An 18,395-nucleotide genomic window follows, 5' to 3' on the forward strand; every position below is an offset into this window, starting at 1 on the left:
TACGTCGTCGAACTACACTCTAGCCTTTTAAAACATTACAATTAAAAAAGAACTGACCTTAGATGAACATTATTATGGACTTCGTTCCGCACAAACGAAGGTTATTAGCTTACCAGTGCTTCAAGAAATAGAGTACCTTTTGCCTATGAAAAGATAGCAGTAAGTAGGACGAAATGCACCATAAAATTCTTGCCCATATCATTAAATCCACTGCACAGACATTATTAAAATTCTAAGATAAAATAAAAAATTTCATCATTAAACATTCCTTGAAACCTGGAAAGCTATCGACCCCTTTAACAGTTTTAGGCAGAGAAAGAAGAGCCCGTTTGTGATGATTCTTGATATCTAGCCACAGTACACCATATATTTTATTTTCTTGCACGATATTTAACAGAGCCCTTTCACGGACGTTTAAGATAAGTACTTTTTACGGTTTCACGTAAAAAAAAAATACTCCACGGCAGCTAGCTTCTCGGAGAGGATACACGTAATTATAAGCCCTTCTTTCAGACTCAAGTTTTAGAGACACAAGCATTTTAAAAGGCTTAGATATAGCTATTTAAAAATGAAAAACGCTTCACACGTCTTGGTCCAAAAAATAAACCACATTTAACCTGTGTTTGGCGCATGATGGCCTGAGCTGCTTATGCGTCTCGTCAATGAACCGAACACAGCCCAACGCATGTAATAATTTATGGCGGGAACAATTAACATTGCAGTGGCTACATGCAATAAGAAACCAAAACACTCATTCGGTACGCGGAAGGAACAGAACTTTATTGCTACATGCGACGGCCGTTGCGAAATGTTCACTGCTTCGTGTGCTTCAAGGCCCTCAGTGATTACACACCCTACAACTGTTATGGAAGACGTTAGTGGACGAAAGGAGAGTTTCAGCTGATGCAACGACGCATGAAACGGTTCCTGTGGTATGTCGAACATTGGGAGGCATTCGATGGGCGGGACAACCTGCACAGGAAAAGAAAAACAAGCGGGGCCCTTGTTAACGGTCATTGGAGAAGGGCGTCACACATTTCAATGAATTCAGTTAGGCACGAGTATAAACGTGAAAATGACATAAAAAGGTGAGGTACGGTCATCTCAAGCGAGGCGAACAGAATAATGCATTTATGCTCAAGAACTCTAGTTTGGTCTAGTTGGTTCATGATTCAGGAGGAAAACGGCGCAAAAAAACGTGGACAAAAGAGACAAACACGACAGGACCACGCTGGTCCTGTCGTGTTTGTCTCTTTTGTCCACGTTTTTTTGCGCCGTTTTCCTCCTGAATGTATTTATATTTGTTATCCGACAATAAACAACGAGGAAGGCGTTGTTTACAGAAACGAAACACTCGCACAGAAACGCAGACTTGTAGGCGAAAAAAAAAATCGTTACAAAATCGACTTCCAAAAAAACAAGAGCACCAATCCGAACACAGCCTCTATCAACCATAAAATGACGACCCACTTTTACACGAGTGAAGTGGACTTAGATCTAATGATTACTTTGCTAGCTACGATGTGTCGCATCAGCAACAGCTCCACGTCTTTGCCTTGAGTAATTCGGGTCGCTTCGCGCTTTGCAGCGGTTATTGAACTGCTACAGAATGCGCTCGTAAAATAGCGCATAAGCGCAAGAAAAGTATCCGCACATCCGCCTACTCTTGGCGGAGGGCGTCATCAGAGCGGCGCGAGTAAGTACGAAACCGTGCGAGTCGAACGCAACAGGCTATTAGCCTATGATGTGGCTCTGCTAAGTGAATGCTCATTATAAATGCACTAATGCCTGTAAGAGATGCAGCTCAAATGAGCAGCAGTTTCCACAGGTCAGTTGAACGCCCGATGTGAGATTTGTTATGCGCGCAGGCGCTAGTTCTGACGCAAGAGTAGCCGAATTGAAGTGCTTCGCTCAGTTACGACAGTGCTCCTCTTCAAACCCCAATGAGCAAAGAAAAACAACACAAAAATAGCTTGGACGAAACGAACTATATAACCTTGAGGGCATTGGTGAGCGCTAGAAAAATACGGAGAGGGACGAAGCGCTCACAAATACCCTCAAGGATGTATTTCCAACTAGCCCCAGTAGTAGTTCTTTTGTCGAAACATATAAACCATGACTAACATGACAATGTCGGTGTTAAACGTTGTGCAGCAAACGTTAGTGGATGACATATTACCCCTATGGAGCGCCCCCTAATTTAGATAACAGTTAACTTAAACTTCATTTGCCGCATCCATCTAGTTCATCTAGCCTTTTGCTTAATTTCCTGGTCACCGCTGTTCATGCCTGTTGACATGCCTCGTTGAAGTCGGCTATGGGCAGTCCTGTGTCTACAGCGGCCAAGTGTAATGAGAACAGCTGAATGGGGAGAAGTGTTTTCCAGGAAAGGAGTATTTGTTGGACTCTCACACTAATAGCTCTCGCTACTTAGACCCAATGACAAGCTAAGCATCTACGAGCAATCAATGTATATAGTTACCGAGCCCCGAACATATGCATTAACGCAAATGCTTTCTTCCCGAGAGCCATAGCAGAAGGGAACAATTTACCAGCATCTCTCTTGCAGTCCAGTACTTTTAACGCTTGGAAAAAAAAAGAAGAAAAACGGTACAAACAATTTAGACTTAACTCTAAAAGTGTTCTGTCTGCATCAGAACCCTGTCCTTGCACTTGTACTGCTCCCTGGTTGTTATAGTTGAGATTGATATTGCATGAATAAAGTTTATTATTATTATTATTATTGGGGATGCACCTTTTCCCTACTTTGTTAACAGTTGTGCTTTAAAGTGATGAATTCATGAACCATGTATTAAATTACGAACAATGCATATATTATAAGCTATGTGTACTGAACAATGCGGTATTAAATGTGTATTCGTCGAACATGGTAAATTGGGTGTCTTTTGGATAATCTGTGGAAATGATTACGACACTATTTTTTTTTGTTTTGTCCCACCTCTGTAACGGCCTCACGACCAACAACATTCGTAAGTATAAAAATTAATAAAATTTGAGGCGTTGGTTTTCTCTCAATCGGCGTCACTGCTCTGTAGCGCCCGGCTCTTCGGTTCCGGTGCGGTGGCGCGCGCGCAATCAGCGTTCACCCATACAGAACACCCTTTCGACGGCTTACTCAATTCCTACAAGGGTCTGTGCACTCAGCGTCATAACAAGCATTTCGTTCCAGCACAGCAAGCGCACCTCCTTGCCCGCGTCCCCCTCACAACGAAAATAAAAACAAATAAAGACTACCTGGAGTTAACAAAAAAGCAAATGCAATGCTGGCCATACGCTGCTTCAGCTGCGAGCTTTACGCTGGTGTTAATTTTCAGTCCCTGCAGTGCTCACTGGGTTCATGCAGGCTGAAGCTGATTTGCGAAACCAGCCTGCTTATTTTCGCGTACAGTGGTGAGCAGCCTTGTCTAGAGCGCTCGGGCGGTGCACTTCCTTGCAAACAAATCCAGATTTTGTGGCAGCCTCTAGGGTCCAGCTGCAACGCTTGCACGAAAGTAGCGCCAGATAGCCTCGTAAACAAAGCAGGCATGAAAACTTTGCCCTGTAATGAGGGGCTGCTCTCTAATTTCGGTTTTTGTTATCAAGTCCGCAATGCTCAAGCGCTCTAGACAAGGCTGCTCACCACTGTACATACACGCACACAAAATAAAAAAAACAGAAGAAGATAAAAGACAAACGCATCCGCTTGCAAACGATTTTAGTCTCTTTCTGAGACATTCCGTTATACTCAGTCGCATGGACCAGGACATTTTTTTTTTCTCTGTGTCACTATGTATTCGTCTTTCTGAGGTGACAAATACACTTCACCCAGCGTCTGCAGTGTTCTTAAAGGCAAGAAATCCTTCCGTTACTCTCAGCACTTATTACCCCACGATGCAGAATGGACACACAAGAGACGAGCCCCAAAAAGACGCGGACAAAGGAACACTGGATACAGGACGGACGCTTCCAGAATACAGAGCCCTGCTTTTGAAGACTAACGGCCCCCGCGTTTTAATAAAATTCGGCCGGATGCTCCATGGGCTCGGACAGGACCGTCCGTTGCCACGGTTGTCACAACACGATTATGTGGAGCGGTTCAAAGAGCGCCGTTGCTTTCTCCTTCAGGGATGACCCTCTTTCTGGGAAGCCGCGCGAAGCTTTCCCCAACAGCCGGGGCTCCGAACAAGGCCGGCTATCGTAAATAAGGAAAAGCGAGAGCCCAACTCTCGATCGTGTCCACGCGGGCTGCCCCGGCGGAAGGGGAGGGTTCGCTCAGTTCTGCGGCGCGTACCGATGGATGCACGTGCCGCGGGAGGCTGACCTCAGAACCGGTACGGACCAGAGCCGTTGGCGGGGAGGGCAGTGCGGCCCGATGTGCACCGAGTGGTCGCGTGCGGGACGCAGCCAGTGGACCAGACGTCCTTGAGAGTCGGATCCGAGGCGTCACAGGGCCGCGGTGACGCGCCTGGGAGGAGGAAGCCGGCCGCACTCTCGGGCACCGCGCCCTTCCTATAAAGCCCGGGCGCGCGCGGCCCTTCTGCGCGAGGAACGCCGCGCTCGGATGCCCGGCCTCTTGGTACCCAGGTACGGCCTTTCTCTTCAGCCGCCGCCTCTGCGCGGCCCGCATTTGCCAAGCACACGTTGGACGAGACAGGACTGTTTATCGACACTGGGGACCCATGCGAAATTTACCCGAGACTTGCAATTTGAATACGGATAGTGCTGGTGCCGCGTAGTGCCTTAAGTTTCACAAAACTTCCCTCTTCACGTGACACCTGCGGCCGCCCATCAAGCACACTGTGCTTTGTGGTGTGTCCACTGAGCGTGCCTGCAGTGCGACCACTTTCGTTTAAAGAGTACAAACATGCCCATGTGCACGTTGAAGGATTAAACGGCAGACATCGCTTGTTTGCTTGCAGATGAGCCGCGGGAGCTTAGCAAGTACACAAAACGGCGTGTCACATAAAGAGAGCGGTGCGCACATCAGGACTCGACCTCATTTTAAGGTTCATGGCATGTTCATCCAGATCAACGTCGTTTCTAGTGGGCGGAGTTGCCGCAAGTAAACAGTGCTGCCTATCCCAAGGCGATGGAGGAGTTGCGAGTATCATTTGTGGTAGTTTTGGTATTTGCGCTGCGCCCTTATGCTTGGGACTTCAGGCATACAACATGTGCCAAGTGAATTATTTTTGCCACGCTGCCGCTCGTGAATTCGCGCAACAGCCTCTGTAATGTCCTTCGCTTCTATTCTAAGCCTGCGATGGTAGTGAACTTACGAGGCGTATCTGCTGAAGCAAGATGCTTTCATGGTACGTTTTGCATTGCTATGAAAGCTGGCTTAGAGTTTCAATTTTCTACCAAAATTTGTACACATTGAAGCATGACCCCTTAGGCAGTTGTTTGTGCTTTCTTGCAGTACATAAATGGCATGCGGCAAAAGCATCAACAAATCTTGTTGATGCTTCCGCGCTGCTGTTGCTATTGACGAATGTGGCAATGACGTCGAATTCGTATCCTTCGTTTGTTCTCACGGAACTGAGAAAGTAGCCGAGCAGACACTTACCACGTTCGTAGAAACGCGGCCCGGTCTTTTCCTGCCGCGTTCATTGCATCCGCGGCAGGCAAGCATGACCTACCGACAACGCCTGCTCAAAGCGACAGCTTCCCAATTGTTCAGACTCAGTCGTTAAAATTCACGCTGAGCGAGGCATTCATAGCGATCCAGAGGCAGAGTGCTTTTCATCTGTCAGTAGCCTTGCACGCATCGCGCTGGTTAACCTTTTGTTTTCTTTGAAACATAGTGGCAAGAACTTAATTTGAAAATAGCTCTGAAGTGAAAACGCACTGATTGAGGCTCACTCAGCTTCCGTGTAGTACAAACAAATGTTCACTATCCGCGTAATGACGATAAGTTAACGCAACGATTTTGACAATTACGCACAAAGCAACTGCCAAATTTCTCCCGAAAACGCTGTTTTTCCTTTCTTAAGTTCATTATTTTATGCATAGGGTCAGTAATAGCGTCGCGGTGTTTATTCGCACTTCAAGAAAATCTCATTATTTGGGCGCGTTGTTAAAGCGGCCAGCAGAGACCCCCCACTTTAACTGAGCCGTGCTTTGAGCAGGGATCACTTAATGAAAGCTGTGGCTTAACGATGAAGGCTTTGATTGAACACGTAAGATCAGATTCGCCCATGCTATTGTCCAATTCCAGGTTATAAGAATTGTCATTCTATTTGTGTTCTAACCTTGAAGTTTCTCTTTGTCCACTTGAAATAACTCTTTCGACTTTCTAAAGTTTTTTTTTTTTTTGTTTCTAATGTATCTCATCGCACTCGGTGCCTCCTCTTTATGCGGCAAGAGATGCATGCCGCATTTCTGATTGTGGTGTTCGCAGACTGTAACCGGTCCTGTTCGATAACTACAGAGCGTTGCATAATACTCCCAATGCTCGCTCAGCGAACTCTTTTGCATGAACCAGCAGCGAGTTTTCAAATCCCTCGCACAGTGGCGGCGCAGATAAGCAGTGTCGGACGACTCCTACGCGAAGGAATACTTAACGCTCTTTGAGATCACTGCACGCATTTCCCGCACGTCATTACCAAGCAGACGGCGGCAAAAGGACCTCCAACTTAAACTGCTTATCTCGGAGCTGCGCTTTCTATCTCACTTTTTTTCCCGCCAATCTCAGTGAACCGCGGATACGCACACTGCGCGCTTAACACAAAGGTCGCCCCGAGCCTATAGGTGAGAGGAGGCTAGACTGCGTTCTCGTCCCTAGACGGCGTCTGGCGTGATGACGGCGCCCCTTATCAGGGGCAGCGTGATGACGCCAGGCATGCCGCATCGGCACCCGGCTGAGCGCATTCTAGAAAGCGACTCGCGTCAGAGAGGAGCGCAGCGCCTGGCCGGAGAACAGTTGTCTTCAGACAAGGGATTCGCCGCTCTGATTCCAAGCTATCGTAGACATCGAGCCGTTATGTCTTCCAGGAAGCACAGCGTCTCTCCAGAGATGTCCTCACAGAGGTGAGGCCGCATGCACGCCGTTCAGTCAGTTGTCACAGTCAGAAACAAAATGAGAGGCTAATGAGCAGAGGTAAATTGGTTGCGAGCTGCGTCGCGACAAATATATTACTGACGGCACTAACGGTGCTGAAAATTGGGTGTCTCAGTATACACTAGAAAAATGCTGCAAAAGAAAAAAAAGCCTTGCTTACTTGCTTTCTTGATTTAATAAATACTTAATTGAGCATCAGTAGCTCTTCTACGCGTCTCGTGTCATTACGTGCTGTCAGCACAAGATAAATGACTACCCGTTTGTTCAATTTTTTGTTTAGTTTACATTGAAGCGCTTTGCGAAAGCCGTCAAGAGTCGAGTTAGAGCTACGGTAAATGTCGCGCAGCATTCGTCTGGACAAATTACCTTTTGGAATGCGCGCGTAAGCACACCGATGGCACCTGAAAACACGCAATGATGTTTACGCTTTATGACGGCGCTCGCTGTGCTTTGATAGAATGATGGCGTTTAATATAAGGTTAACTGTGCGTAGCTTTTGTTACTTCGCTGAATTACAATTAACCTCTGCCTTTTTTAATGACCTAGTGGATTTACCCGCAAATACAACAAGATAATATTTGGTGCTCATGCGGAAAAAGTGCGTGACTGCTATTGATATAGTACTGAAATTCCGTATCTTCTTCACGTTCTTCTGACAGCTGTCAGTAAACCTACCCACTGTAGCCTTAAATAGAGAACGAACGCCTCGCTGAGAAATGACAGTCAGGCACCTAAGCGCTAAATGCTCAAGAAGCACGAAGAAAGAAAAAAAAAGTATATTTTTCGATGGCCTTTCTTTTCTGAATCCCAGGGTTTGACGGAAACCCTTCTGGTCGGTAATGTTCATGACGGATAAGTATTGATCGCCGACCGATCTGAATCTTGTTAAAATAACAGACATTCCGTAATGGGGCCGGGACGTCTTTTTTGTTTTAACAAGATTGGTCGGCGCTTGATACTTTTCCGTCATCTTTTTTAGCCGACAGAAGACGGATGTCATTTGTTCGTTTATTGTGAAGTGCCCACTAACCTACATAGGCCTTTCACAGTGGTGCACTCAGAGCAGTGAAAAAGAAAATAACAATGAAAAGAATAAGAAAAGACCAACAAAACAGCAATAAAAACAATGAAGCCTATGACAATGGCAATGGATGATACAGTCAAAACGCATTACAGGCCCAGTGAGCACAGCAGGTTTCTCCTGAAAGATTTAAAATCCTGATGAAATACGTACATCAGGAGACAAGAATCAGCTCTTGATCGCAACGTTGATCAATGCCGTTGTTTTATTTTTCTTGGCACAAGCGGGCTCGCTGCGCGCTGCGTACTTACTTTTTCTGAGCTAGCGTCTCTACTTGCTCCGTGTGCCCTAAGGGTCATGTTTTTTTTTGTTTGTTCTTGCTGCTGTGTTGCTCTTCGCTCGAGGACTCCGCGCCGTGAACAGGCCGGACCGTGCGGCTAGATGTGACGCATCCCCTGCGCATAAGAGCATGCGTTGGTGAAAAGGGAACGATACCGACTTAGAAGCGGGCGCCCAGCGCAGGCATATCATGGCGAGCGCGAAGCGTGAAGCAGTGCGGTGATAAAAATTAAAAAAAAAATAAAAACAAGAGGAGGGCGGTGCGCCCAAAGCAGAAAGCGGCGCAGCGAAGCGCGGTGCGACGGCAGCGCATGGGGTCGCACCGGAGCATGCCAGTCGCTGACTCCACTTACGTACAAACTGGAGTATCGGTTCAAGCCCAGCCCCTGCGGATGAAACAGTACGCGCATATTTTGGGACTGGCCCGGCACTGAGTAGCGCTGCGGCCGAACAAGAGTGTTTGCTAGGGTTAAACACCGCTAAAAGTTGCGCGGCCATTGATACAGGTTGGAAAGAGCTCTTGCTCCGCAAACGCCCAAAGAAAGGCCGTAACAGGGACCTAAATGGCCTCATTACGTACTACCGGCTTACAACCGTAATCTGGTTGAGAACGTTCCACACTGTTTACAGAACGAGCCTGTGCGTGAGACGGATCGTCTTGCAAAGTTGTCTGGTGTTTGTAGCACGCAGGAAGACTCTTCGAAAAGAGTGGTAGCAGAATTACTTATGCATTCATCTAGTTTCGCGTTCTACAGCCTCGCATGATGCTATGGCAGGAGGGAACAAAAATTGCGCAAACAAATCGTAACAATAAGCAGGATACGAAATACTATGAAATCACAAGGAAACGCACATCAAAAACACGTCAGCCATTAAGCGGAGAATCTAAAAATTCTGTTAAAGGCAGAGCACAAATCTGGCCAGGAAGAGAGTTGCAGATGCCTACAGTGCTCGGAAAAAGTCGGTACGAGAGCTGAAAGATGAAATGTGTGGTTGGTGATACGTAACTGCACAAATGCGAACTCGCGCGAAGACACAAGGACGAACACACAGAGACAGCACTAGCGCCAGTCCTGTATGTGTGTTCGTCCTCGCGTCTTCGCGCCGTTTCGCATTAGTGAAATTATGACTCGTTACTACCAACGAGCTCAAACTAAAGTATTGCTAGTTCGTGATACCTTCTCGTCGTGATGAAGGTTTAGAAAATTTTGAATAGTTGCCAAGTGACTCGAATCGCGGGAAGTAGAGTTCAAGAACTTTAAACACTCAGTGCGCTGACGGGAGGAAAGTAGAGTGAGTTCCAGATCAGAGAGATGAGGGGGAGGTGAAAAACCTCAGTCCGATTAGTGAAATAGAAAACTGACAGCGTCTTTTTTGAACCACTTCTAAATTGTTTACATCCACGAGTTGCACGAGGTGCAAGTGTGCGAGCCTTTGTAGAGCTTTGTTATTAAACAGATCGATGCGTTTAGATCATGACATATCCTGCGTGAATGTAATGTGGAGGTATCTGTATTCCAGAACTCTTTTTAAGTAATTGTCTTTGAAAAAATATGTTTACCAAGTAAGAATTTAGATCTGCGTCCTGGAGCATGACGTAGAAACAGTTCTAGAGATATTAATGCTGATTCGCGATCTAGCGCACCACTCACAGAAGTCTGAGAAAGACCTGTTCAGAAGGTCATGATTCAGGGGTGATTTAATTGTATAAGAAAGCACACAATCGTCTGAGTACGGGCGTATGATTGTTAATACATGAAGTGGTAGGTCACTGATGTATAACGAGAAAAAAATTAGACCCAGAGCGGAAGCCCACGGGAGCCAAGAAGAAACGTCAATGACCGTTGATATAGAGGAATAGAAATATACGTATTGTGAGCGTTGGGAAAGAAAACTATCTATGCAGTTAACAAGTTAACAGTTAACAAGGTACTTCGATATAGATTAAACTTTTGCAAGAGTTTGTGAGATATAGAGGATGTTCTGTGGATACATTCTTACATGTGCATGTGTAAATCTACGAAACTGGCAAATGTTGCAGGCACAAAAGTGAAGCATTAGTGTGTACCGCCGTCAGGCGCAAATAAGTTAGAGCACTTCTCTTTCATTAAGCGTCGTGAAGCAATCACGAAGAGAAGAAAATTCGTGAAAAAAATGTCGACTAGGAGGATGCATAGAGTCAAAAGAAAGCACCAGTGGCGTAGTTTTCGTAACGGTAGCTTTAGGGCGAGTGTTCTGCGCCTTATGAACAAAGCGCAAGAAAATCCCGAAATGTCTGCCGCACTGGCGCGTGTTTCGACCATTCCGCGCCAGACGGCTGACCTGTACTGGCTGTCACTATGGCGCAACAAAGTTGTCTCAGTTGCAGTCGCTATCAGCGCGCTCGAGCTGCCGCACTCTCAAGCTTCTCTAAAGGCTTTCGTGCGCTTTTCTTTTACAGCTTGAAAAGAGCGTTCAGGTTATTGCTGCCTGGTCAAAAACTGCGTCATACTTTTTTTTTTGGCACTCTACAAACTATCGCGGCAAACTTTTCACACATCTGTAGCGGCTTAACTGTTGTTAACGTAACAAAATAATTTCGTCAGTATAATTAATAAAATTAGCTCCTCCTTGCTTTTGGCGACCATAAACAATACTGCTTTAGTTTCTTCCCCGCAGCGTGTACCATTTTGCGTGAAAAAAGCCTTTTGTTCACGTTACGCGGAACACCCGGCATAAGTCACGGACGCTGGTTGCTACTTCCAGCCTGGCCACATGTTTGCTTCTGGCAGTCCGCAACCGTCGAAATTACAGGCATCACACGACTCTTCAGATGTATGCCCTGCACGCAAACACCTACAGCATAATAGTATACGACTGCGGTGCTTTACAGGTGCTGGGGCAACACTGAATGCACGGAATTACGCGAAAGCGTCGAGGTTCTTAAATTCCAACAAAAACGAGCAACATCGTCACCATAAACTGCAACGTGGTAATTTCAGCGACGGAACGCCACGAGCAGTCTAAAATTACGGTAAAAAAAAAATTGTCTAAACGACGAAAACTACAGTGCGTCGGGATCGACGTCGTTCTGAAAGCGAACTTTCTCCACATGGGGATGCAACAAATACTGCCGTAATTACCCAATTTTAACGCGCCCCCGATTTTCATGTTCGCAAAAATGAAAAAAAAGCACGATTAGTGCAAAAGCCCGAAGAGAAGCTCATATCTGCTTCGGCGTATTACGCGTTGCTCTCTTGACGATTCTTCGCTAACATCGCGGCAAGCGCACCTCAGTGCAAGAGACGTGTAAGAACGCGATCGCAAGGCCAGCGGTAAGAGGCAAATGAAGGTCAGCGGGATAACACGGCGCACCTAGCTTCCACGTTTTCTACACTCGTGTGCGGCTGTGCTGTCTGGCTATAAGCGGCAAACCGAACCGGCTTTGACTGAACTGCCCACGGTTCTGCAGTTTTGTATTCTGGCGCGACGCGAATGCACGCAACAGAGGTTACCGGAAGTAGTAACTAGTGACCGGAAGTGAGGTCACTAGCGACCGCCACCGCGAGCGAACCGGGTAAATAACGCGAAGTTCGAAATTTCGTTAGTAGACCGATTTGCGCATGAATTTACGATTTTTCTTTTACGCACGGAGCTCCACGCATTCTGGCGGGAGAGGGGAACCGGCCCTGAGGCTAGGTCCCGAAATTTCAGATTGCTATTTTCGACAGAAAAAAAAGAAAGAAGCAGCTCGGCCTAATGTCTCCAAGGTCCCAGCCACGCCAACTGTCAGCGCAGAAAGGCTTAATAGGCATGCTGCGATGGCAGTGACAATGAGGCTGCTCGTACCGTGGTTTCGGTTCTGCATTCGATTGTAATTCGCGTGCCGTTTCGAAGCTCGACATGCGAGAAAAGTGTGCTTTGGAGCCGGGTAAATGTGGCACGATTCGCAAGGAAGTCTGTAAAGGAAAAGTTCTGTTGTGTCATGGTAGCACAAAATTTTTCAGTTACGACAGCGGCTTGACGGCGCAGGGAAAAAAATAGCCATAATTTAGGCACCCTGTTTTTACCCAGTGGAATTTATAACCACTCAATCAAAAGTTTACGCTTCATTTTTCTACGAGATAGAATGGGGTCCAGGGGATGAAAATGACTGTGAGCCTGAGCAGCAGCCAAACAGAATTTCTAGAAGCTCTGTGTTGGCAGATTTAATGTAACGCTCACATTACTATAATCACTATAGCAAGAATATGTCTAGACAGGCAACGCTTGGTTTTGTTTGGTTTATGGGGTTTAACGCCCCAAAGCGGCTCAGGCTATAAGGGACACCGTAGTAGAGGGTTCCGGATAATTTCGACCACCTGCGGTTCTTAACATGTTTTGATATTCTAATTATAGGAGTCGCACTTCGCCTTCATCGAAATGTGACCGCCGTGATATTTTCAAAGTGACATTTTCTTGTGCGCACAGCGTGGATGGGAAGGAGAATAAGGCATGTAGGTGAGAATAGAATTTATTTCTTTCCTTTGCATCGCGAAGTCTTCATATTTGAACACATAAATTTCCGTCATTGTTTGTGTCTGGCACTGAAGGCCGTCGGAATAAAACGTTTTTGAGGGAGGTAACAAAGAAATAGAGGTGCATTTAACGAGCCGCATGTGCCCCTTTTCTCACTCGCCTTTCTCAATAGGCCACTTTCGGACAAATTAAATTGTAAGAAATTATGGTCGTTCTCGCTAATTACTGTTTTCATGATTTTCGTTTTTTTTTTGTCAGGCGGCAACTGATTTTGGAATTAGTAGAATCTCCCACTAACACTAATGCTTATTTGACGAAAGAAATAACTTTCGTCTCCACATTCTTTTACCGTACTTCATGTGTCGAGAACGTGTTGCCTTGCAGTGAAACTGTTTCTTTACCCAACGTAGCCTGTAAATAAATCATCCACTGCTCCATGAGTGCCAACAAGCGTTTATTTTTTTTTTGTCGGGGTAATTTATTCTACGAAGAAAAATAAGGTTGAGAGACATACAAGCGACTACGTTGCCGCGCTGCGCATTTGTTTTGTTTATTTACACGAACATGCAAGGAGAGGGGGTGGTGCATGTAGTGGCCGTGGCTACCCTTTGTCGCAATGTAAGGAAGCCCCTTTAATTGTGGCTGATGGCAGGGGAAGTCCCTTTACAACGATGAGCAGAGGTTCTTGGTCCCGGCATTTAGATAGCTGAGCGTTGCAATAAAGCAGTCGTTTCACGGTCTCGTGATCGAATGAGGCAAAAGTGCGACGCCTCTGAAAGTGAAACCGGATGAGAAGAAATGCAAGAGGCGAAAGAGGACGTGAAAACTGTGCAAGATTTCCTCGCTCACGAGAACAGTTGTTGATAACCCGAGCGCGAGCACCTCTTCCGCAACAATGTCACATTGAAGGAGAGTCGTATTGCCTCGCAAGGCTAAAGCTAAAGGTCGCGCCGCCGCAAAGCAGCCGGCTGCAGTTTTTACGATGTTTTCTTTGTGTTCCGCTGTTGTTTATTACCGTCACCCCTTCCGTCCTATGCGATAAACTGATAAACAGAACAGGCACCAAAGCCGAGGTAATAAAAAGAAAAAAAAAACAAACTTTTTTAGATCTGAAAGGGACAAAGGCTGGCTTGCAATAAAAGAAAAATGACAGCTTTCCCGCAACTGAAGTGCTGCAAGCAGAAGTTGCCAGTCTTATATAAAATTTGGTGCAGATGACTTTCGGAAGGTTTTATTAACGGCGGGAACAAATGAAAAAAGTGACAGTTCAACGGGCGACCGTGGAGGAGAGGACGGCCTGACTTTAATGAACGATGAGATGTTTATTGTCCGCATTATATATGATGCGAGTGCTCTTACCCTAGCTGGTAGTGACGCTTCACTGCAAAGGTTTAGACGCAACTTCCATTGAAAGCTATGAGGAGAGGTTCATCCAGAGGACATAGATGTTAAGTGCATCTCTGCATGCAGAGTCCTCTGTGAATTTTAGCAAGAGAAGCGCTTCTGGAATGCGTTCGAAATGTAGGTGCCCGCATGTGACGTTCGACATCGTGAGCAGCTCTTACGAGTAGAAAAACCATTCTACACTTCTGCCTGAACTTACCCCGACGCGTAATAGAGCGCAAATGTGGCGCTGGGGCTGGCTGCATTCTCTGCTATCTTTCTGTGGTCGCGGGCGGGTTGCGTAAGTATCAGCGTTGATGGTTATTGTCTCGGCAGGTGATAAACCCTCTCTTCCTTGGTTCTTCCGAAATCCCCCTCACGCTATTACGTACTTTGTCTGCGCCACCCACCGATGAGAGGGAGATACGGAAGAAAATGCGTCTGAAGTAACGGTAATAACGGATTTGTCTATGTGCACACAACATGGGTGTTACGGAAGTAACCGAAGCCGTGTATGACGACTAGCAGACAGCAATCAAACGGCACTCAAACAACTTTCATATTTTTTTATGCAAAATCTACAAATCTAGGCCGTTCTGTAAACTATAACAACGACAGCTTTAATGGCCGTCCAGGTCATTGCGCAGAGAACCGTACTTTGAGGTTGCATACCCTACAGCGCCATGGGCGTCTTGCTTATGTGAGGAAGAAACTTGCATTACAGAACAACCAGCCTACTTACCACCTTCACAGACCGGCCATGTTCAAACAAGGTTGCTACATTGCGTGCAACATTACGCATGTGCAGTACAGAAACATTCGACGCTCTGCGACCTGCTGCTTCTTTTGAAGGCGACTGCTTTATAGCAAGGTGAAACCAGTAGCATAAAGCAAATGAGACGGCGTATTTGAGTCCTGTTCGTTTTGCGCGACAAAGAGTGTGACATTAGGTGGACAAGAGAGATACCCACACTACTTTTCTCTCGGATCACCAAGAAGCGCGCCGAAGTGAGGTTCTGCAGTCACTGTGCAGTAGCAGACGCACATTTCGCGCATGCAACGCCACTAGAAGGCGAAATACTCACAGATTCGAGGTTGGACCGCAAGCTGTCCACCTCGTTCTGGAGATCCAGGCAACGCTTGTTGGCCGTAGACAGGTCATCCACGGCTCCCTGCAGGTGGCGCTGCATCTCGTCGCAGTACGCCTGCAGGTCCTTCGCCAACGCGCGTGGCGGGCGAAGGGGAAAAGCAGCGAGAGAGAGAACCGACGCTAGACGTGAGTTCATGGATCGTCAGCAGCACGCGTTGTTGCTGCAGCAGATGTTCTGCCGCACGTTAAAACCTGCTTATACCCGTACTTTCACGAAACGTGTGACGTCGGACGAGCTGGTGCATGCTTGAACACAGGAACAGCTCTGGAATCAGACCGCGAAAAGATGCGACTGACAAGAGCGGTGTTCTTGTTTGTCGCTTCCGCTCTCGTTCTCCCTTCATCGCTGTTCCTGTGTTTGGACGAGCGGTATAAGGTGCGTGCACACTGGCTGCAAAGCCGGGTACAGAACATGTGGACTACAGGCGAGGCAAAAAGCGGGAAATTTACGAGGCTTGGTGAAGTCTGAAATTCACATTGAAATGATGAGGACGGTGCCTTTGTTTTAATGATTCAAGGGTAGCTTGGCCAACGAGCGTCCTGGGTAGTGGGATAGGGGCTATAACGTGGGCATTTGAACACGGCTGTGCTCGAGTGAGTCGTAGGCTGTGGTCAAGAAGCACCTGTCCCTGAGTGTACATCGTTTTCAAATCGGTTTTCGTTTTTTTGTCTGGGAGGGGCGTGCACAAATATGCGATATATATACGTCAAATCTTTGATGTGTTTTGAATTTCGGTTCAACAGCTGATGATTTAGGAGCAGGGTGACCTAGTCAGTATTGTTTTGCTTTGAAACAAATGCAGGCGGACGGAGGATAAACTACGATGCTACCGAACACAGCCCAAGCCTCAGTGTCTTGAAAGTGAGAAAAAGGAATTAACAGTGCTCTAGAAAATGCACACTGCGTTAAGCACTGGTACGGATTCAAGCACAGCCAATCAGTTATCACTGGGAACGCGCATTGACCAGCATAACGCTAGAGACAGAACACTAACTCGTTGAGCTTGCAGCCAAAGGGGGCATTGGAGGGTACACTCGCGCTAGATTAGCGCTGTACGCCAACAATGATCTAAATAAATTCTGCGAGACCGTTAATCACGCGCCGTTAGCCAGAATGCGCACTGAAGCGACCTTTCAAGAAAAGAGCAATCGTCCAACGTTTCGAGAACGCCAGCGATGGAGAGATCGGCCGCGCACCAGGAGCTGCTTGGCCTGCCGCTTGACGGCCTTCTGGAGCTCGTTGTTCTGCGACGTGGTGTCCTCGAGCTGGACGCTCAGCTCGGCGATCTCGGTCTGCACCTTGTTGCGCAGCGTGGTGGATTCGCTGCGAGCGCGTGCTTCGGCGTCCAGCACGCGGCCATGCAAGGATTCCAGCTCGCTCTTCAGCTCCCGGCTGCACAGAGGCACACGACAGCTGAGACCACGTGTTGGCGCAGGTGTTCACAAGTCTCTTACCACAGGCTTCACCAGAGAAGCTCATTCAGTCTACACTAAGATCGGATCAGACTAATCGTATAACGCCTCGGGCAGAGTGAGGCAACTTAGGCGCGCTGAGCGCCCTTTGAGAGCATCTAGAGGTCCTTGCCACGGAACCCTGCCTTAAGTGCCAGCAAGAGCAATCACCTGGTATTTTTCACGAGAGCACTTCCACGTGCGCAGTCCGCTTTGCTGCCGCAGCCTGGACGGACCAGAGCGCAACGAGGCAATGGCTTATCTCGGCCTGTTGTCTAAAACCTGTTTGGATCGGCCGGCCTACCGACCAAGTGACACGCGCGGTTTAAAGCTAGCAACTCTTAAACTAAAATGAGAAGCGCACGGAAGAGGGAGGCTGCAACGGCGCCACGCGAGCCTGTTCCGAGCGTTCCCTCGGACTCCTGCATGTATCGACCCCTTTATCGAGCATAGCTGCTGGGCGCGTGGCGCGGTCCTTGCACTCTACAGCTGTAATGTTTCTTGGCTCCTGCCATTGAAATTCATGATACTGGGAGAACATAAAAATCTAAATGGCATTTAGATGACACGATCTCTGAATCACGGTGGAAAGAAAAAAAGTTGCATATGCGCTGCGTATCTGGTATTGTGTTGGGTGTGCCCGAAACGTAACAAGCGCACTTAAAATGGCCCCATTGTGGGGGTCAGCGACTGATGATGCCTTAGCAGCGCGTTGAATATACCGGTCACTTCGTTCACTCGCTCAAGGAACCTGGCCAGTAACAAAACCGCCAGAAATTTATTTTGTGTGATGCTGAGTGCTGGCAACTTCATAGCCAGCTCTGTGTGCGGAGATGATCTCAGACCTGTAGCTAAGACGGTGCATGCATATACGCAAGCCTCGGGCTTCCTCCTACAGGCATTGTGCAAGCGGAAAATAGAAACAGTGTAAGGAGGCACCGGCGGCAAACGTGGTTTCATCAGCGCGTGTGACGCCAAGAAAAAGCTAGTGAAAAGCCGGCCTTTCATCACCATGGGTGTTTTCATCGCCTTGAGGTCAGCGTCTTGTTAGCTGCGTGAAGCTTTCTCAAAGAATGCGCGTTTTTTTTTTTACATGAAGGCTATATCCGTTTTCTGAAGCAGCGCGCGTTAGAGTAAACATACTTGCGTTGACGTTTTCATCGCGGTGACGTTTTTGCTTAGTTATGTGCTCAGCCTCTGTGCCCAGCGCCATTTCCAACAGCGCAAAACAGTATGGCTTCAACGCCAAAGGCGCTCGTTGAATGCGTAGAAGAAACTATGCACATTGAGTATTCTACGCGTATGCTCAGAATGATGGCCGATGGTCGTTATTTTGCGATAATTTTTCTGACAATAGGGAAAAATAAACAAATACTGTACAGGTAATATTGCGCTGGTCCAGTGGCGTGTAACAGTGCAAAACGAAGCAGAAACGTGAGCAACATGAATAGACAAACATGTCCGTTATTATCCCCGGGATCCATTCAAGCAAGCTA

At 47.2% G+C, this 18,395-nt stretch overlaps 2 protein-coding genes across 7 annotated transcripts in view; one reads left to right on the forward strand and one right to left on the reverse strand.

Annotated features, from left to right (window-relative positions):
• Positions 1-759: 759 nt before the first annotated feature.
• The window catches only part of LOC149350379 (uncharacterized), a 31,018-nt gene continuing 13,382 nt past the window's right edge, over positions 760-18,395 (reverse strand). Inside the window, exons 2-6 of one of the 4 annotated variants that reach the window (XM_089579394.1) lie at positions 16,645-16,840; positions 15,383-15,502; positions 8,771-8,803; positions 8,390-8,533; positions 760-972 (exon numbers count right to left, since the gene is read on the reverse strand). In XM_089579394.1, coding sequence (XP_089435520.1) covers positions 8,516-8,533; positions 8,771-8,803; positions 15,383-15,502; positions 16,645-16,840 — 367 coding nt within the window. In that variant the 3' untranslated portion in view covers positions 760-972; positions 8,390-8,515. Of the gene's footprint in view, positions 973-8,389; positions 8,534-8,770; positions 8,804-15,382; positions 15,512-16,644; positions 16,841-18,395 lie in introns of all 4 variants that reach the window. The other 3 variants (XM_089579393.1, XM_089579395.1, XM_089579396.1) reach the window with 3 other exon arrangements.
• Positions 4,443-18,395, forward strand: part of LOC149350380 (cytochrome b5-like) — a 45,402-nt gene continuing 31,449 nt past the window's right edge. Inside the window, exon 1 of one of the 3 annotated variants that reach the window (XM_089579399.1) lies at positions 4,443-4,584. In XM_089579399.1, the coding sequence (XP_089435525.1) occupies positions 4,562-4,584 (23 nt within the window). In that variant the 5' untranslated portion in view covers positions 4,443-4,561. Of the gene's footprint in view, positions 4,585-6,851; positions 7,027-15,549; positions 15,574-18,395 lie in introns of those variants that run through there. The other 2 variants (XM_089579397.1, XM_089579400.1) reach the window with 2 other exon arrangements.

This window comes from Amblyomma mixtum, chromosome 3 (assembly GCF_055824585.1).
Source record: "Amblyomma mixtum isolate Tamu chromosome 3, ASM5582458v1, whole genome shotgun sequence".
In the NCBI taxonomy this organism is placed as follows: Eukaryota; Metazoa; Arthropoda; class Arachnida; order Ixodida; family Ixodidae; genus Amblyomma; species Amblyomma mixtum.